The 21,420-nt window shown below is 39.4% G+C and overlaps 1 protein-coding gene across 1 annotated transcript in view; it reads right to left on the bottom strand.

Annotated features, from left to right (window-relative positions):
* Positions 1-20,930, bottom strand: part of LOC311245226 (uncharacterized protein) — a 45,932-nt gene extending 25,002 nt beyond the window's left edge. Inside the window, exons 1-26 of the mRNA XM_084335056.1 lie at positions 20,859-20,930; positions 20,382-20,420; positions 16,680-16,941; positions 16,423-16,537; positions 15,549-15,639; positions 14,542-14,648; positions 14,240-14,453; positions 13,086-13,211; positions 12,733-12,850; positions 12,488-12,626; positions 11,347-11,454; positions 10,570-10,642; positions 9,814-9,951; positions 9,398-9,562; positions 9,142-9,236; positions 8,487-8,613; positions 7,594-7,849; positions 6,851-6,900; positions 6,663-6,763; positions 5,000-5,160; positions 4,756-4,894; positions 4,565-4,672; positions 3,922-4,101; positions 3,592-3,831; positions 2,707-2,863; positions 2,367-2,495 (exon numbers count right to left, since the gene is read on the bottom strand). Coding sequence (XP_084191182.1) covers positions 2,367-2,495; positions 2,707-2,863; positions 3,592-3,831; positions 3,922-4,101; positions 4,565-4,672; positions 4,756-4,894; positions 5,000-5,160; positions 6,663-6,763; positions 6,851-6,900; positions 7,594-7,849; positions 8,487-8,613; positions 9,142-9,236; positions 9,398-9,562; positions 9,814-9,951; positions 10,570-10,642; positions 11,347-11,454; positions 12,488-12,626; positions 12,733-12,850; positions 13,086-13,211; positions 14,240-14,453; positions 14,542-14,648; positions 15,549-15,639; positions 16,423-16,537; positions 16,680-16,941; positions 20,382-20,420; positions 20,859-20,922 — 3,502 coding nt within the window. The 5' untranslated portion in view covers positions 20,923-20,930. The remainder of the gene's footprint in view (positions 1-2,366; positions 2,496-2,706; positions 2,864-3,591; positions 3,832-3,921; positions 4,102-4,564; positions 4,673-4,755; positions 4,895-4,999; positions 5,161-6,662; positions 6,764-6,850; positions 6,901-7,593; positions 7,850-8,486; positions 8,614-9,141; positions 9,237-9,397; positions 9,563-9,813; positions 9,952-10,569; positions 10,643-11,346; positions 11,455-12,487; positions 12,627-12,732; positions 12,851-13,085; positions 13,212-14,239; positions 14,454-14,541; positions 14,649-15,548; positions 15,640-16,422; positions 16,538-16,679; positions 16,942-20,381; positions 20,421-20,858) is intronic.
* Positions 20,931-21,420: the final 490 nt, after the last annotated feature.

The raw sequence follows: 21,420 nt of genomic DNA, 5'->3' as shown, positions 1-21,420 counted from the left end.
GACAGGATTCTAATAGGGCCTTCACATGGGACACTGTTTGCTCTGTGCTCGCTGGCTGCCAGGCCCTATTCCCCGTACCTGGTTCAACTAAGTCGATCAAAAGTCCCATTATCCAGATTCAATTAACCCGATGTTTGAATCCGGGCTTTCCCTGTTCCTTCGAACCAGACTTGATACTCAGGATAATTGCGCGCGGCCGCCTCACCTGAAAAGACAGCAGGTGTCGATCGCAGAAATCCTGATTTTCTAACGCATTGATTGATTGATTGATTGATTGATTTAAAACTTTATTAAAAAATTGCAGAATGGGTACAATACAGTACGGCTCAATAGCCTCGCCGACAAGTTAAATGCATAATCTATAGGCTAATTCTAAGTCCCTCATTACCCCAATCAATCAGATTATATTTCTTTAAATGTGCCTGCTAGCAGTAGGTAATGGAATGAATAATCGAATGAGATCTTGCTAGCGAAAATAATTAGTTAAACTCGTTCAGAATAAGTAGATACAAACAAGCCCAAAGAGTATCTAATTGATACAAATTAATAGATACTTATGAGGATATCTGTACTGTATGCGCTCGGCTTAGGTATCATGTACTTTATATATAAATACATGGTTCCCAAAGTTTTCAAGACTCGACCCCCGAAATAACGTGTCAGAGAGGCTTGGAGGGAGGCTATACAGTTTCACTATGAATCAGGTTTTAATCTGTTTTCGGACATCATCCATACATGCATTGAATTGATTAACCTTTGGTTTATACCAGTGACACCAGTCATGTTAATCACCTTCTTGTTCATCATCAGATAACACTAACAGTGCTTGAACAGATAAATGCATTTTCTCAAATGCATTCATCAAAACGTCAAAGGCTTGCAATTGCTCATTAATTTTCTCAAGTCACGTACACGTCATCAAATCAAACAGCGCATCTCCTCAAACATTTTAATCCCAGTTACAATATCACAATAACGTGTGAGTGACAGTGACAATTCAACAATCCACATATTCAGATTCGTCGTAATTCATATCCACAATCCACGCATGAAGACTTCAATTTATGCCTGAATGAAACCAAATCCAGGCGCTCCGTTAAACATCCAGCGGAGAATATGAAAGGAATCAGAGCCAAACGAGCGATAGGTTTCATTCATTAAAAACATCCCCGCGGGATTCACATTTGCAATGCTGCGCGTTATTACAATAACCACATAATGTGTATATCGGACCTCGCGAGCGCCGTATATATAACGTGCATTATTTAGGATAAAGTCAATTTAGTATCAGCATTTTAGGTCTATTATTTTACATTTCAAAAGCCCCCTCTAGAAAAACGAAGCACAAAAACATAATTCAGAATGGTATAATGGGATCTAGACTGTGAGAATTATTTCAGGAAGCGAGCTGGTATTTTAGCTCCACGACGATTGTGCACACTTTTAGCTATGCCCTACTATCTTATTCTATTATATGTGTTACTACTGTATTGCACATCGTTGCGGGCAAGACCACCCGCATTTCATTGTATACTTGTATGCCGTGACAAATAAAACTCTTGACTTGACTTGACTTGACTTAAACTCTGCCCTTGACCAGTTTCAAACTTTTTGATCTGTTGTCATAGTGATTTAGACAATCGAGCGTCGGGGAACGGAAAGGTCTGGCTTAAGTCAAGCTATGCTGAAAATTATCCGGCTAACTCAGTTAGCCAGGTACGTGGAACAGGGGTTCAACGCGAATCTGGCAAGATGTTTGGAAAAATCACATTTTCAAGAGAAGAGTAGATGGATAGACAATAGGAGCGCATGTTCACTGCACTGTTTAAACACATCTGGTTCGGAAATATGTTTGTACAATTCAGGGAATTCTGATGCCCAAATAAGGTTTATATTCTAGCGTTGCTAGAAGGTTTGACCCAGAATTAAAGCCTCATTTGGGTGTAAGAGGTCTCACAAATATTTATGAACTCACAAAGTCAGAGTCTTTGGAGCAGCCCCAGATTTTACATCCCAGTGACATCAGCGATTGTAGGGTTCTCTCTCTGATTTATAGCTCTAGAAGAGAGTGTTCACCAATACTGACTGAACTGGGATACAGGGAGAATTCTTATAATGGGTGACATTCACCTTTAACTTAACCTGCAGGCCACCATGGTGTCATATATATCTGGTCCCCAATTAGATCTGTATCATTTATTTTAGGCATTGCCGTTTAGCTCCAACTGACTCAGATGTTTGGGTGTAGAGTTATTGTGTCCTATCTGAATGGTGCAGAGTTATTGTGTCTTATCTGAAGGGAGCGGGATTATTGCGTCCTATCTGAAATCCATTAGCATAATTTGAATACAATACTTGTCTTATACCCTCTAGCGCTGGAATCTGATTGGAGCATATCGCAGAGGGGTTCCTGCATGTCTTCATGCATGGTGATCCACAAGGCTCATAGTGCCACCCACATCCTCCAGGGGGGTTGTAGAAGTCACAAAACAGTGCTAAAATGACAAGATATATTCAATAAGAAATCAGCACACAGTACACAGTACTCTTAAGCTTGTACGTCTACGTCACTAATTGTTAATGGAAGTCTGTGAAAGGTCAGGATTTTGTCCAACACGACAGAACAATGTTAAGTCTCATTTAGCAGAGCCTGATGCCATGGTCACAGAAAAGAGAGAAAGTCTCCCACAAAAATAAAAGACTCACGGCATATTGTGGGAGTCCTCCATTTCACACAGGCCCCAGCCTCCGTGCAGGCAGCAGCGTAGGCAGCTACGGCTGTGCAGAAACACTCGCAGTCTCCTCCGGCGTCGCACGCACACGAGTCTCTCACACAGGCCTCATAGTAATTTTCGGGATCCACCTTTCCAAAGACACATTTACATAGTTAGTATTTCATTAGCTTAAAGGGGGACTTCACCGAAAAACAACACGTTTGCACATAATTTCATATTTCAAGGCTCTCAACTGTTTTGCACATTTATTTAGTTCGACAGGTGATGCGTTTGAATATGGCCACCAGTGATGTCATCAGAGGACACAGAATCCTTGTGTTTTGTTAATTGAAAATAAAGGTTGTAGATGAAAGAATAGAGATGAGGATTGCAAAAGGGAGTACTATTTTTTCATCTACATCGTTTCATTGAGCTGTAATTAACACAACACAAGGATTCAGTGTCCTCTGATGGCATCCCAGGAGGAGATATTCAAACTTTTAATTAACTGTCAAACTAAATGAATGTGTGCTAAACAGTTTAGAACCTTGGAATATGTGTGAGATTATGTGCAAAATAATAAATGTTATCCAAATTTTAAAAGGAATTGTATAAAATGAATGTCATTGTAATGTAAGGACATTTAGTAAGAATAAGTAATGAAAACCATAAAAAACATGTTCCAGATTAAAGTCTTAATGACTATACCGTATGCAATTTTATGTACCGTATGTGTATATATGTATTACAGACCCTGATGCTTGAAATTAAATAATATTATTTTCTTTTCATTTGGGAGAGTCAAAGGTGACGACCGTAGTTATTAAATGACACACTACTGTAATGCTGTCATAGCGATGAGCAACGTAGACAGTACCTTGGAGTGGCATACGGCGAACACGTCGCTCTTGATGATGCTGCAGTGCTTCATCGCCCAGGGATATCTGTGCGGCTCAGCAGTGCAGGGGTTTTTCACCACGTCAGTGCTGGGACACGTCGGCGACGCCTTCCAGCTGTTTCCGAACTCGAGCGCCTCCACCACTATCTCTTTGTTCCTGGTGGTGAAGTCGTTCTTTACGTTCCCATCATAGTTCCCACACAGACCACAGACTTTTCCCTGAAAGAACGTAGTATCGTGTTAAGTTCTGGAAATAGAAACATAGGTTTTTATTTAGTTTTATCATTAACCAAGGCCCACTTTACTCACCTTGAAAGTATGGCTGAGTTTGATCATCAGGCTTGTCTTCTTATTCCAGATGAGCGTCAGGCCATTGTTGGCCTCAATGACGAGATATATACCAACAGCGTGTACCTTATATGCTACGTCCTCGTCTTTCTTTTGTTTGAGAACTTTGAAGTTTTCCTCTGACAGTATAATTTCATTGCTCTGAAAAAAGAACCAGAACATTAACAAACGACATGATATTTTAGTTTCAACTTTAGTTTGAAATGTCAATATGGCCAGATTAGAAGGATTATATTTGGACTATGTGGACCAAATGGCAACTGTGAAGCTGTCTCTTACACAAAGCCATGTAAAAAAAACTTTGCGTCTACTATAGATATATTTTTCAATCTTTAAGACTTGATATGTCTAACACTGGTAGGCGGCACGAAGGAGTGACTGGTTGTCTTGTTTTTTCTTTTTTCCCTTTCTGTTGAGGGGAGAGGGGGGGGTATATATTTGTATTTCTTTTTCATAAAAATTGTCGTTGTGCATATCTGATGTCTTGATTTTGTTTGTTCTGTCTGCTTTGTTTGTATATGTGTTAACATTGAATAAAAATAATATCAAGAAATGTCAATATAATTGAAATGTGCATAATATTGTCTTTAATAGTGTTACGTACCCCTATGAAGAGCTTGATAGCGGTGGAGCAGGTAGTACCAGTGGTTCCACAGGGGATGTTCTCTGTGAGGACTCTGAAGCTGCCCGTCGAATTACCGCCACAGTAATCCTGCGGAGATGTCAATGTTAATATTTCAAGACTTGACTTCACATTATGGTGACAATGACCAAATATATAAACCCATACTTTACCTGAGTAAGGGTGTATTCACAAGCGCCGTTAAAAGAGAACCTTTTGTCATCAAAGGTGATGTAATGTCCCTCTCCATATATGGTACATGTCCCGTCACACTGTTGTTCCGTACAGCTCCAACCTCCTCCCTTGCAGGTACTATTGCGATGAAATTGTGAGATTTGCATATCAACAAGGTAGACAGATCTTTAACCACATGCAAAATCGACATTGACACCACATAACGCCATTAGGATTCCTCACCAGGTATTACAGTCCACTTTAATGGTCTGACCTGACAGGTAGGCCACGTTGTTGTGCAAGCAGGGGCAGAGCTCCTCCACGATGCAGCCTCCGTGACCGTCAGACAGCAGGCCCCCCGGACACACACAGCCTGAGACGCACTGAGACGCCCCTGTGTTCATCTGGGAAACACAAGGATGCACCCATCATGTCATTGTACAACTGTTGGTACGTTGTATTGGGACGATATTCACCACGTTCATGGTTTTAAGAAAAAAGATTAAACATTATTTCAAAATAAGTTTTGGTAATTAATTCAGGTTGTACCTGAATATAGTTTTTTGGGGGTTTCTCGCATGTTAAATTCTCCCATCCCAATTTCGCCTCGCCAATTCTCCCTTCAATTCTCCCCTCCCCTGTCTCGAACGTTGCTAGACTATGCCTCCCACTGGTCGGCTGCAGTGAAGACCAAGCCTTGCATCACGTGTCCCCTCCGGTACACGAGGAGGCAGCTGTCGCATCTTTTCACCTGTACAGCGCGATCTCTCAGTGGCGAGGAGTAACACGTGGGAGGCTCACGCTGCTCCCGTTACTTCCGGATTCTGCTGTACAGGCGCACCAACCGACCTGTTTACATGGGCTATCTTAAATGTTAAATTATATTTATCTATTCATTAGATCATGATGGATTCAGTCGGAGCCTGTCTATTTGCTTTGGCTAATTGCAGTGTGTTTGTTTTGTTAAAGGAAAACTCCAACGTTAGACAAGAAGATACATACCTTTTTCATCTCTGTGCATGCATTAGGCTTAGGGAACGCCCGCACCGTTAGCCTAGCTTAGCGTCAGTCACTGGAAGTAGGTTCCTCCAGCAGCCTAGTTCCCAGCCTACTTGTTGTTTTTTATGTGTTTTGTCAATGTATGTTGATGAGTGTGAATGTATATTTTTTAGTTGTCACCATGTATGTTATTGGACCCCAGGACAAATAGCTGCATATAATCCTTTTAACATATCTGTAGATAGATACTATATCTGACTGTATCTGTATCCCATACCTACTCTTACTTGTTATACCGCTGGCCAGTATGACTTACTACCATAGTGTATACCCGTATCACTGTACATAATAATACTATAACTCTGTATACATCTGATTAACACTATTACCCAGTAGTACTAATTTATATATTTTATATCCAGTTTAATCACCTGCACATCATACTATTGCACTTTACTATTACATTTGCACTCTGGTTGGATGCCAAACTTCCAACCACTTCCAACGTAGGGGGTTCCCCGAGATTCCTGGACAAATTCACAATCAGGTCTCTGACGTCAAGGCCACCTAATCATCCCTCCCCCTGTAATTGGCTGATATCAATCCCTGTCTCCTGAGCCGTTCAGCCATTGTGTAGTGTGATGTGTGCCTGGTGCCAGTGTATGGCAGCCATTGAGCCTGCGTAGCCCAAGGTTGGGTGGTGGTGAAGGAGGCCATTTCAACCCTACATTGTGGGGAAGCTTTGAGTGTCTATAGAAAAGCGCTATATACAAGTAATATTCATTCATTCATTCATTCTTTTAGTTGTATGATGACAATACAATCGAATCGAATCTAATAGCTGCTGCTATGCAAAAGCTAATGGGGATCTAAATAAAACAATCAAATTAAATAAATGGTAACATACACATTGCGTGTCTGGAGCCTGGCAGCTTCTTTGGCATTCAGCCCCCCTCGCCACTGGCCCGGCTCTGGAGCAGTTGAAGAAAGCCATTGGCTCTTTGCACACTGCAGGTGATAATGGCATGTTGTTACTGTATGCGTGGCGTCGTGTGCCACTACACTTTACAGAAATAACACGCAGAGTATACCTACATTTATCACTTGGCTTTCCAGGACAGCGTAATTCCCCATGTTTGCATGAGCTGGAACACGGAGAACAGAGAGGAAAAAGAACAGAGTCAAAGAAAAGTAATTTTTCATCCTCGCTCACCACAAAGAAAACAGTGTCAGCTGCTGTGAAATCAAACCGTGATGATTGTTGGATTCGGTCAAAACTAACGCAGGGCTTTCCCTAAACAATGGTATAGGGACACAGCGCCATTATGACAATGTGTCAACGCCACCATGTAAAAAACAAACAAAACAAAAATACTATTATTATTTCTTTTTTTAAATGTAATAATTTTTATGTGTGATTGCTTGGTTCTCTGTTCCACTGTGTGTGTGTGTGTGTGTGTGTGTGTGTGTGTGTGTGTGTGTGTGTGTGTGTGTGTGTGTGTGTGTGTGTGTGTGTGTGTGTGTGTGTGTGTGTGTGTGTGTGTGTGTGTGTGTGTGTGTGTGTGTGTGTGTGTGTGTGTGTGTGTGTGTGTGTGTGTGTGTGTGCGTGTGTGTGCGTGTGTGTTTTCGTGTTCAGCGTTAAGGTGCAACCTTATACACCGTACTTAAATAAATACCTTATTTGGAACATACCCTTGTGTTTGCTATTTTATTGAAATTATATTTTTAAGTTGCAGGAAATGAGAGCAAATGGCTTTTCTTTATTGCTAATCTTTTAGCCTCCAACCCTGGTTGCGACTCAACACATCTTCATTGTCAACAGTGAATGGAAGCCTCACCACTTCTTCCCGTGGATGTGGATGGATCTGCCTGGCAGCACCACCTCGTCCTCATGGTAGCAGGGGCACTTAGAGGAGGCCACACACTCCCGCTCCTCGTTCAGATAGGTGCCCTCGGGGCAGCTGCAGCCATCGACCGGGACAAAGTCCACCTGGTACGCCGCGTCAGATCGGCTGAGGGAGCGGCACGTGCGACCGCAGCTAGTTATGCTGTAGTCGTACACCATGGTAGCAGGGCATTCGGCCGCGTATCTCTCTGTTAAAACACGGCATGTAATCTGGTTTATGTTTGCCATACGGGTCTTTAGTAATAATAATAATAATAATAATAATAATAATAATAATAATAATAATAATAATAATAATAATAATAATAATAATAATAATAATAATAATAATAATAATAATAATAATAATAATAATAATAATAATAATAATAATACACTTTATTTGTATAGCACTTTTCATACAATAATTGCAGCACAAAGTGCTTCACAGTATAGCAAAAAAAAAGACAGGCGTAAAATTGGCAGATCAAGAGCAATGCATAAAGTGCAAACATAAAATAAGTATAAAACGAGCATCAAAATAGAACATTAAATCACGTAGTTCTTCACATTAGGATCTAACATTCTAATAGGCCTCTTTGTTTACAGGCAATTTTTAAATAGACTGTAATAAAAGAGCAAAATAGAGTAGACAGAGTAGAATAATGCAATAGTGCAGTGCAATAAAATAGATAGTAAAAAAGAATAGACAGAGTAGAATAATGCAATAGTGCAGTTCTGAATGACTGTTTAAACAGTTTAAAACCTGAGGGTCTGAATAACTAGCGCTTGGTTCAGGACCGGCGGGTATTTAGTGTGTTTGGTTTGACCGGCGGTGGAACTTACGGCAGGCGGTGTCTCTCCAGCCCTTCAGCGCCACGCCAGCAGCAGCACACGCATGGACGTAGGAGGACACGGCAGCACACATACACACCTCGCTGCTCTCACAGGCACAGGTGTCATATACACAAGTCTAGAGAAAGGCAGTCACAAGATCAACATCTTTTAGCTCCTCACACACACACACACACACACACACACACACACACACACACACACACACACACACACACTACAAGCTTAAAGGGGCAAAAAAAAACACTGCTGAACTATTTATAATCTCACACACATCCAAAAACGGTTATTGAGAGTTAATATGGCCACCAGTGATGTCATCTGGGACATTGAATCCTTGTGTCGTATTAATTACAGCTCAATGAAGTGATAAGGTAACAGTCCCTATAAGACAAGGTATTGCTATCTTTTCATCTACATCATTTCATGGTGCTGTATGCATGCTGAACACAACACAAGGATTCAATGTCCCAGATGACATCACCGATGGCCATATTCAAACTCATTTACTCTTGATAAATACTAAATGGATGTATGCTAAACGGATTCGAGTTTTGGGATGTGTGTGAGATTATGTGCAAAATAAGTGCCCTATTAACTTGTGTTTCAATAAATCATGTGCAAAAATATCTTGTCCATATCTTACAGCTTCATAGGCTTGTGGGTTGATTTCAGAGTGGCACGGGGCAAAGACTCCTTTTTTATCTGACAACATGGAGCACCAATGCTTGGCGTACTTTTCTGTAAGAAAAACATAATCAAATAATGTGTAAATAAATAATTAAATACTATTAATAATAGTAATAAACAAGGAACAAGTAAAAAATAAAATAAAAAAGAGTACCCGGATTTTCCGGTCTGATGTATTGTCTTCTAACAGACTCTTATTCTTCTATTTTTACCTTTTTCTACAGACAAACTGCAGGGGTCCCCAAACTTGTTTGTTACATCAGGGCAGCTCGCTTTGGTCTTCCATGCACTGGCAAATGTCACAGCTGTTCCCTCAATCAACCCACTAGCGGATTTGAAGTCATCAGCCTCCACGTCGTTGAAATTTCCACAGAGGCCTGGAAGAAGGTACAGTATATGAGCGTAATACTCAAACATCACAGCACTTTGAAGGAAAAAAAACATGTTGGATTTTTATCACTTTAATTGACCTATCTCAAAACCTGCCCTGTTTTCTCTCGATCCTCCAATCACAATTGTTGCCCCCCCCCCCCCCCCCCCCCCCTGGTCCGAGGAACGAGTCGCGATTGGAGGATCAAGAAAAGAGGGGCGGGTTTGAGATGGGTCAATTGTCAAATGCGAAGTGTACCATTGGTCTTTCCTTTATGGGAAGGACTTGCGGTGATGTAGACCTGCATTATGGGTATCAGCTGAATCTCAAGATCAAGCCCGTGGGGAGTATGGACCACCATGTAGAACGTTGATGGTTTGAATACCATTATAGCACCTGTGAAACACACACATAGACACATTATCTTCTATAGAGACTAGTCTTAGGGCTAGATCCACAAAGAATGGATTGCACGGTGCTAAGTGCACCCTTACTTACAATTAATTATGAATTGAAAATGGGGGACCCTGATGTAAACAAGACGAAAGTCTTTCTCTGGTCTGCATCTCCTTAACAATTGTGTGTATTGAGCCGTACTGTATTGTACCCATTCTGCAATCTGTTAATAACATTTTCATTCAATCAATCACTAGTGTCTTAATATTTTAGTAAGAGAATGGAGGGTTGACTGACTGACTAATGATACTAATAATAATAAACTTTATTTGGATAGCACCTTTCATTGTAGCCCAAAGTGCTTCACAGCTGTAAAATATACATAAAATGCAGACATAAAATGTAGTAAGAATAGACATTAAATTAGCATAAAAAGCAGTGCAGAAAATAAGAAAATGGGTATAAAACAATGCAGGTAATACAACAATAAAATAGCTCTCAGTTACAATATCATAATCACAGTGTGGATGTAATCAGTGTAAGGTGGCAGTATTAAAAGGCTATGGTGAAGTGATGTGTTTTTAGCTTCCCTAATGCATGGAAGAAATTCCCACTCACCTTTGAAAAACGGCAACTGAGAAACCTCATGGTTATCATCCAGGACCCTGCCGCTGGCTTCAACTACAATCCTCTGCCATGTGGAAAACAAGGATAATTGTAACAATGATCCAATCCACCTGAATGCATACATATATACATATATACTGTACATACCCTTATGTATTTCCCCTTAGTCTAGTAACTAGGTATATATTGCTATTCACACACAAATATACACACACACACACACACACACACACACACACACACACACACACACACACACACACACACACACACACACACACACACACACACACACACACACACACACACACACACACACACACACACACACACACACACACACACACACACACACACACACACACACACACACACACACACACACACACACACACACACACACACACACACACACACACACACACACACACACACACACACACACACACACACACACACACACACGTAGAGCAACCTCAGTTACTATAATCTGCCCCTAAAGGGCTGCGCTGATTTGTGTGACCAATAGCCTATTACATGTTTACAATGTTATACTACTCCACCCTTTGCTAGAGCTAATTATCTCCCATTTGCTATAATGGTGTGCTAATCTGTTATGGCTTGTGGCAATTATTAGTTCCAAAAGAAATGGGCTCTTCTGTGTGTTCTTAAAACAATTTAGGTTCAGATTGGCTCTGGATTGGGCTTTAAATAATATCTAGCCTAAAACGATATCCCAAAAGATGTGGAATGGAGTTTTTTTCTTACCGTGGATCCTGGCAATACCAGAGTCACTTTTGTCAGGCAGGTCTCAGTGTCTGATTTGCCACATTTCACCAGGTCACCGAGAATTGTGAAATTAGACCCATGGGTTTGCTGGAGGCGGCACAGGGAAATTACTTGGTTAAAAAAATTTATAATAATAATAATAATAATAATAATAATAATAATAATAATAGTCTCACATTGGAGACACTTTGTTAAAATGCTTTATTACACAATGATGGTTTCTTTGCTATTATACCTGATATTCACAGTGACGCATGTGAACAATCAGGTTTTACTTGACTAGTTTATAGTGGAGAAAAATGACTGAAACCTTCTTTGTTTTGGGGCCAGCCTGCAAACAGAGGTTTTCAAAGGAAACAGACATTTTTTACATTTAACAGTCAAATATGAGCTGTGGTGGAAGAAGTACGTAGTTGCTTTACTTAAAGGTGCATTCAACGTGAGGAAGTAGGGAGGGCATACATGCACACATGTAAACAACAACATTAATTTTGGACTCACCAACATTTTTCTAATGATAAATTAATTAAACAAAGATTATTTGGGGGGGGAAGCAATACTTTTATTCCACACCTTTCTAAAAGCTCTGTGGATGTTTTTTTTGTTTGTTTAAATTATTATATACAAATTGTATCAATAGCACCTTTAAGTAAAAGTAGAAATACCCAGATTAAATAGTAGCCTATTCTGGTAAAAGTGAGAGTTATCTATTCAAACATTCAAAAGTGAAACTATGCATTGATAAAAGATAAATCTGATGTGTGTGTATTCCAGTGCTTGGGAGCATTCAAACCTCAAACCATTGACTCTAAAGGTTATATTAAAATGGTGTGTGGTCCAGTTATGCTGCTCTGATTATGTCCTCTTGAAGTTGGCATGGGTTTCAAATTTGAGAGTACATAATCATCAGCTTTTGCTGATGTTTTCTATACATGTTTTCTATAATGTTCTTCAAAAAAAGTAATAGCACCTGATTGGTTCAGATAAATACAGCGAAGTAAAGGTACAAAGTTCCTTCCATAGTATTGCATCATCGTTGATTTTCACTTCCAGTATTATTGTCATCATGAAATGCTATTTGAATAGATACTAGCTTTTTCGCTTTGTTTAAATCATTTACCTTGTACAGAACATAGGAACAGTCTCCGTGGAAGGTGTATATTTTGTCGTCAAAGGTAGAGACGTGAGACCCTCCCTCGATGGAGCAGGTTGCAGGGCAGTCCTTGTCCTCACAGCTCCACCGACCGAGGACACACGTACTGACAACAGCACAGTTCTGTTAGTCCAATCCTCCTCACTACCTTCCAATATGTATGCAATATGTAAGAGCATGCAGCCCCTTTGAATAAATATATAAATCATTACCATTCCTGGCACGTCTTCGAGTACGATTCCCCGGGCACGTATGTCTTGCCGTTGTGAAGACAGGAGCACTTATTCACAGGAACACACCCTTCTTGTGTGATGTCATCAAAGACCATTCCTGGGGAGATGCATTACGAGTCTGAGCCCACAATAAAGTGATATACAATGCAAACCCTGTAACAGTGGGTAGAGCCGGTTGTCTGGTAATTGGAATGATTCCCGGTTAGTTTCCGGCTCCTCCCAGCGGTGCGTCGGAGTGTCCTTGAGCCAGGCACTTAACTCCTAACTGCTCCCGATTGGGAAGGTATCTAGCGACTGATCACCGATTGTGGCTTTAAAATGAGGGAACTTACCTTTAGGACAGAAGCAGCCGTCTATGCAGTGGTCCTCACACATCTGGCCTCTCTCAGGGTCGCTGCAGGTGTCTTCACACGGGCTTCCACACTCCTGGTACTCCATGTTGAGCGGACATGTCTGCGCTGTTCCGAGTAAGTAACAAATGTTTAAAAAAAACAGCAACAACAAAAGACAGATAATTGAACATTTCTGGAGAACTAGAGAACTAACTGTTACTAGGAATGTCTGATCACTGAGTGTCTAAACGGCACGGACTACAATGCAGTATATCACGTACCTATGTATATCACTAGGGATGCTCGATATTGGCTTTTTTACCGATACCGATATTCCGATATTGTCCAACTCTTAATTTCGATACCGATACCGATACCGATATCAACCGATACCGATATATGCAGGGTTTCCCCCCAAAAAAACGGAATAATTTCAGGTAATTAATAATTTCACTGGATGCATTCAAAAGGCTTTCTAAATGTAAGCATTATCTGTGCAAAATATGATAATTAAAAAAGTAAAAATTAACATTACATATCTCTTGTTGTTGAATTAAACCAACATGCATACTTTTGACAATAAATAAAATAAGAATTGGTTCTTACTTGCTTGCCTGGGTAAATAAAGGTTAAATAAATGTAATTTTTTTTTTTTTTTTTTTTTTTTTTTGATACCGATATTTTCCGATATCACATTTTACTGCCGATATCGGCCGATAATATCGGTCGGCCGATAATATCGGACATCCCTATATATCACGTATGTATATCACGCCATACGTACCTTATGTATACTGCACCTGTGTATACTGTATACTTACTTACTCATAGTATTATTTAGATTCTATAGTGTTTATTGTAACCATATCTATTGTAATGTATAATATAACTGACAGGGCATACCTCATCTGCACCTTGATCACACTGCCTACTTGCTCATATGCGTATATTCAGAGTTAATTACATTGTTTACACTGCTTATTTAAACTTTTTCTACTGTACTATAATTGTATTGCCTGTATTATGTCTTCTACTATTACCCTGCCCATACCTGTACCTCCCCTCCCCCATGCTGCTATGACACCTGAATTTCCCCCAAGGGGATCAATAAAGGAATATCTTATCTTCTTGTATTTAATAAAGCCCCTTCTTACCACATAGTTCATCTGTCTTCCAGTGGCCCGGCGCCGCCCCCGCATGAGCACACTGGCGGGAGAACTCCGAGAGGGTGGGACACAGGCACGATGCGCTGCTGTTGTGACAGTGGCACAGGTCCACCACACACGCCTCGACGAAGGAGTCGGTATCAAGCAGGTCTTTACAGCTGAAGAAGGCCGGACCTGAGAGATGCTGCTCACAGACTTCTCTCTGTGGATCAAAGTAAATACTGCCTTTAATATGAAGCATAATACATGATGACTCCAGTGGTTTGAGGACTATCAAAAGTCCTACATACCTGATCTTCACAGGTGGGCTCGGTCTGAAGAAGGACTTCCTCACAGTCTTCATTAGGGCCGTTCATTTTCCACACGTCTCCATACTCTGCAGGGCTTAGATGATCATCTATTGACAGAGAAAAGTTGTTTTGGTAACGCTTTCTATAAATACTATTGCTATGATGCATTATAAAGGCACTGATAATGAATCCTAATGTACTCATAATTAACCATAACACATTATGATCATGCATATAAGCATGTATAGCCAAATGCTTACAGACCACAATCACAAGGAATAACTTAATAGGAATTATACAGTAAGCTCAGAAAATGACAACATTATCCATGCAGCATTATAAGTTATCACTGTAGTGTCAAGTACAGTGAAATGCCTTCTAATCATTTAAAATGACACGTGCATCAAGTTACTATTGTATGCATTGTAAAATAATGAAACTAATTTCATAGAAGAACATTTATAAGACACTAGTGCTTGCTTATAATTCCTTATAGGGTTACATCTATACAATCTGACTGTAGTTAGAATGCATCGCTAAGTATTATTTGTGTTTATATAATATGATGAATTGAGTCATTATGAGTGCTTATGGTACACTTTGTGTCTTAGTCAACCAAGATGTTGTTAGTCCAATAGTAATTAATTATGCTTGTTTCCATACTGCATGACTTATATATTGACAAATTACTGCATGATTGCATGTGGGAAACACAATTTTACAGATTTGTCGATCAAATCAACAAATTGATTAGTTGACAAAATCCATGAAATTTGTTTGCATCCCCTTAACAATTGTGTGTATTTAGCCCTACTGTATTGTACCCATTCTGCAATCTGTTAATAAAGTTTTCAATCAATCAATCAAGTTGACTAAGAATCTCTTTAGTTGAAGACAGCCCTACTTTATAATGCACTATAGCTATGGTATTCAAGTGGTACCGTAGTTTTTAGCAACTGTAATTAAGTATAGTTTTTATTTTTTAATAGGATTTATTAAATATTTACCATCTTGAATGAACTCGTCAAAGATCTGAATGCCGTTGAAGTCACCACACAGTCCACACGTCTGGTTCTTGAATTTTGCGTCCATCTCAACCTTAAAACAATTAACAATGGGGCTTGAATGCAACACTGAAATGTACAAATTAAATTAGCATGAACCTTTATGCATAAACCTTTTCTGTGTAAAACAACTTCTAATAGGAGGATAGGAGTAGTAACCTATAGGATCCCCACTAAGGTTAACTTAAGTTAACTTAAGTTAAGTTGTGCTTTTAATAATCCCCTTGGGGAAATTCGTCCTCTGCATTTGATAAGCATACACTTTCATAAGCTAAATGGCATGAAGGATAAACATACACTTTCATAAGCTAAATGGAATGAAGGATAAACATACACTTTCATAAGCTAAATGGCATGACGGATAAACATACAGTTTCATAAGCTAAATGGCATGACGGATAAACATACACTTGCATAAGCTAAATTACATGAAGGATAAACATACACTTTCATAAGCTAAATGGCAGGAAGGATAAGCATACACTTTCATAAGCTAAATGGCAGGAAGGATAAGCATACACTTTCATAAGCTAAATGGCATGAAGGATAAGCATACACTTTCATAAGCTAAATGGCATGAGGATACGCATACACTTTCATACGCTAAATGGCAGGAAGGATAAGCATACACTTTCATAAGCTAAATGGCATGAAGGATAAGCATACACTTTCATGAGCTAAATGGCATGATTGAAGGATAAGCATACACTTCCATAAGCTAAATGGCATGAAGGATAAACATACACTTTCACAAGTGAAAGGCATTAAGGATAAACATACACTGTCATAAGCTAAACAGCATGAAGGATAAACATACCGAGAGGGCGTCGTCTTCATTCCACATCACGACTAGACCCAACTTTGATGTGATCTTGATATACGACACCACCCTCTCAATGAAAACCCCATGTTGGGCGAATGGCACAGTGATGCTACAGAAAAAAATATGACAAAGATGTGACATCTCTGACTAACAATCAATATGACCGGTACACGCGGCTGCCGAAATATCGTGTTTTAAAAATGGTTTGACAAGGAACTATTTCACTGAACACGTAGTAACTCTGCACTCACTGTTCTCCGTCCACACTGATGGAGGTGCCCGTCAGCTCCACCACGGTCCCGTCCAGCTTCATGGTGACCTTACTGATGGTCGTGAGGCTGTTCGCCTCCTGGCGCTGGATCTGAATGTTGAAGTTCTCATACTCGCTTTTACACTGGGACGTTAGGAGGTAGTTGCAGGTGTAGGGAAGCTGGAAGAAATCTCCGTCAAACGTCTTGATGTGGTAGTTGCCCCAAACGCTGCAGACCCGTTCGTTGTGAGAGGGGCTCACTCCTATGTGTGGAAAGTAGCCGTCATTATGGGGGTCCTTTTAGTTTTAGTTTTGTTATTCTATGAAGTAGGCTAATGGTTTATGTACATTTTAAAGATGGTTTATGTAAGATTTTTGGTCATTTGGAATGAGGACCACGTAGACTCAACCACACACAATTATGTTGGAATAAAAACATCATCTAGTAGTTCTAGTGGTAGTCAAATATTAAAGGTGCTGTAAGTGATTGAATTGATTGATTGAAAACTTTATTAACAGATTGCAGAATGGGTACAGTACAGTACAGCTCAATACATACAATTGTTAAGGGGATGCAGACCAGAGAAAGACTTTCGTCTTGTTTACATCAGGGTCCCCCCATTTTCAATTCATCGTAACATATATGACATACATAACATACAGATAGACAGTACTGCTACATCTATACATTTATGACATACCAGATTTGCAAAAACAGTACTGTTTGTGATACGAAAAGAGTCCAGAAAAAAGAGTATATACATTTGACGTAGACACTGTACATTGGAGGAGGTTGGGTAGGTGGGGGGGACTGTACATTGGAGGTGGGGGGGGGGGGGGGGGGAGGTTGGGTTGGGTAGGAGTGGGGGGGGGGGGGGGGGGGTTGGGTAGGAGGGGTGGGTGGGGGACACTGTACAACTGTACAAGCAAAACTGTACATTGGAATATTGACAAGACCATAATTTACTGTACAGGGGGTTGTGTTAGGACATTTACAGGGGCCAGTTTCGAATTGCAGTCTCCCGTAGGTGTTTTTTGAGAGTGTTTTTGAAAGTGGGTAGTGATTCACATTCCTTTACAGCTTTGGGTAGGGCGTTCCACATTGATGTGGCATAATTGCGAAACGTGTTTAGTCCCTTGTTTGAGCCGAATCTGGGTTTAACATGATTTGTGGAGCTCCCTCTGGTGTTGTGATCGTGGTATTCACTGACCTGGTATTTTTTGTTCAAATAAGTGCCTACATGTTAAAACAATAGCTCTACATCCATACAGCCATCATCACTGATATATATAGTATACCGTTTGGTCAGTATGGGTCTCCCAGTCCCTCCACTCTGCATGCTCAGTAAGCAGAAAATAAATGTTCTGGTATCCCGTTCCCACTTTATCCAATCAGGAGAGAGAACTCCACACAATGGTAGAAAATAATAAATAAAAACTAAAGCAAATGTGCTTGAAACAAGTAAAATAACCAGAGCAGTAAGAAAATCTATCTTGGCAAGATTTCTTGAAATAAGTAGGTTACAAATATCTTCTGATTGGATAAAGTGGGAACATGATACCAGAAGATTTATTTTGTGTTTACTGCAGAGTGGAGGGACTGGGAGACACATGTTACTGACCATTGACCAAACACTCTATCAGTGATGGCTGTCGGAATGTAGAGCTATTATTTATTTTAACATGTAGACCACTTATTTTAACAAAAAAATACCACTTACAGCACCTTTAATATTTGATTAGAATGATACCACTAGAACCACTAGATGTTTATTATGGCTGATAGAAGGAGCACGTTCAGTGTTAGACTAAGATAGATGCAACAATGAACGGCACAGGAAGTCCTTCATTCCAACAGCCATCAGACTACTATACAATGCATCACTGTACCTCACTGAGCGAGCACAGATGACAGTACAGACTCTGGTAATCGTCCTGGTCCTGTGACATTTGACCCATGACTTTTTACTCTCACATTGACACTTTACATTTTCTTTTCTACATTTACAGTATATTGCTGTATATTTGTGGCTGTATATTTTAGAATGTATATACTGTACATATTTAGAATGTATATCCCAGACTGTATTTTTATTCGTATTCATATTTCTATTCTCATTTGTGATTTTTGATTTTGACAATTATTATATAATTATTATTATTATTATAATTTAACAATTATTTTACAGATTAAATACCACTTACAGCACATTTAATAGAGCATCTTGATTGGGTTTTATAAACAGTTACAAATAAATAAATACAATAATAATTATTATTATTATTATAGTATTATTAAATCACTGCTAATTACAGTGGCAGGATACTGAAAACGAAGGTGGACTGAAATAGAAAGCAAAAGCTCAATGAGACACATCTTAAAACGAACTAGTTGTAAGATAGTATCAAGCTAAATTAGATAATAAATAGTATCAAGCTAAATGAGATAGTACATGGACCATTGACAGTGTTATCAAGAAGGCACGGAAACGCCTCTACTTCCTTAGGCGCCTAAGGAAGTTCCAAGTGAGTCAGAAGATCCTTAAGAACTTCTACTCACAATAGAGAGCATCCTGACTGGCAATATCACCTCCTGGTTTGGGAATAGCACTGCACAAGACCATAGCAGACTACAGAGAGTGGCCCGTTCTTCCCACTCTCAGGACATTTACAACAAGCGGTGCATGGGTAAGGCTAAGAGAATTATCAAAGACTCCAGCCACCCAAACAACTGCCTCTTTGAACTGCTGCGGTCAGGCAAGCGATACCGGAGTCTCATGGCAAGCACACAGAGACTAAGAAGAAGCTTCTATCCTCAGGCCATCAGAATGCTAAATGACAATAACACTATGTAACAACCATCAAATGCACGCACAGCACACACATCCACACACACACACTCACTTTAAACAAACAACTCACTGCAGCACCCACTTTACCCACTTTAGAACACCTAAACACACTTTATATTTATTGGTAAAGAATTTGCACTAAAACCCATACCTCATTACACCTTACTGTAAATTGTACCTAAATTGTACCTCATCCCATTTCTGATTTGCACTGTATAGTATATAGCATATTGTATTGTAACTCAGTTACTTCTACTCTGCATTGTACATTGTATATATGTATATACTGAACACTTTTGTTCACGTACTTGACTTCTATTTTATACTTGCTATACTTATTTTATACTTATCTATTTTTGTCTAGCACAGTCTCTGGAGCGTAACAGAAAGAAGCATTTTGTATAAAAGTATTCTGTACTTCTGTATGACAACTAATAAAGAAACTTGAACTTGAAGTTTGAGTTGACATTAGGTGTGTTTGATTTGGGGACTAGGCAGGCAAAACCGCAGTCAGGCAACCTGGGTAGGGCAAGAAGCAGTTGTTGAGGTGTAATCAGGAAAATGCTAAATGTCTAGGGAAAAATTGTAGTTTATAATTAACTACCTAACTAAAATACATGACCAGATCAGAGTATAGCAAGCCAGTGCAACACTGCAAGCTTCCTATTCCACTGGGTTATTTTTTCTTACAAACCTGTCGAAGTTTGTTTCCACAGTAAAGTATACTGTCACCTTAATTCCTCTACAGTTAGTGTCCGCATATTGTATTATAACACTTACCTATATAATGTAATTTACATGTATTTTTATAGGAATTATTATGAATATTTTATCTTGACAAACAACATTACCTGTGAATACTGGCATATTGGTCTGCAATGGCATCATTACTGGAATGAGAAAAGGAATGATTAAAAATATATATATTATTAGGCATTTTTATTATTACAGCATTACATGATATCCCCAAGGGGATCAATAAAGGAATATCTTATCTTATCTTATCTTAATTACTTTATTATCACTACACAAGAGCAGGGTACTTTGGGTTACTATACTTGAACAATTCTTAATTTCCATTTATGTTTTTACAGGGTCCGTCAGTTATTAATGCAGAATCATACTTTACAATAATTAATATTTCCATTGAAATTGTCTTAAATGTATTCAATAAATGTGTAAGACAAGATAAGGTAAGGTAAAGTTATGAATAGGATACAAATAAACGTAAAAGATAAAAATAAGAAAACAAAAAAAACTAAAATTATATTATAAAATAAGGAGATGGAAGTGATAAATGTGTGCAAAGAGGATAGAAGAGTACATACTCATATTTGCTGCAGATGATCCAAAGCAAAGAGTGAGCCACGGTACTACCCATCGCTGTGCCATCCTGGTTCTGATCATGTACGAATGATGAGCACGCTCCCTGCTCTGAGAGGTGTATTTAAAGCCAGAGGTCCTGGCTTTACACTACCTTTCTGTGACAGGCGTATTTTAAAAGTCAATATGAGATGATAGTTTAGGAGGAGTAACTTATTACATGTTGGGAGTCACCTCTTTGTTTTTTCTGTCTTCATGAGCATTAACCACAGTTAAACTAACACAAAATTGGTTACAAAGACAGAGGCAAATAAGCGAACATATTTACACAGCGACAGTGGCTCTTCGATTTCACTGGACCAGAAAGCTTGATGTTCAAGCTCCGGGTTGTCCATATTTTAAAACTAAATAGGCATTCGCATAGACCTGGGGAGTGACGTGATAGATGATACATTTTTGCCTATGGATTTTTACCATAGGACTTTCTCAAGGTTGCAGGTTTATGGTTCCACTTATTCAACTGATCAGACATTTGAAGAGTTATAATCATAATTAAATGAGATCTAC

This window comes from Notolepis coatsorum (genome assembly GCF_963971535.1).
Source record: "Notolepis coatsorum genome assembly, chromosome: 18".
Classification (NCBI taxonomy): Eukaryota; Metazoa; Chordata; class Actinopteri; order Aulopiformes; family Paralepididae; genus Notolepis; species Notolepis coatsorum.
The sequence above is the reverse complement of the archived record's forward strand: the minus strand, read 5'-3'. Positions and strand labels throughout refer to the sequence as shown.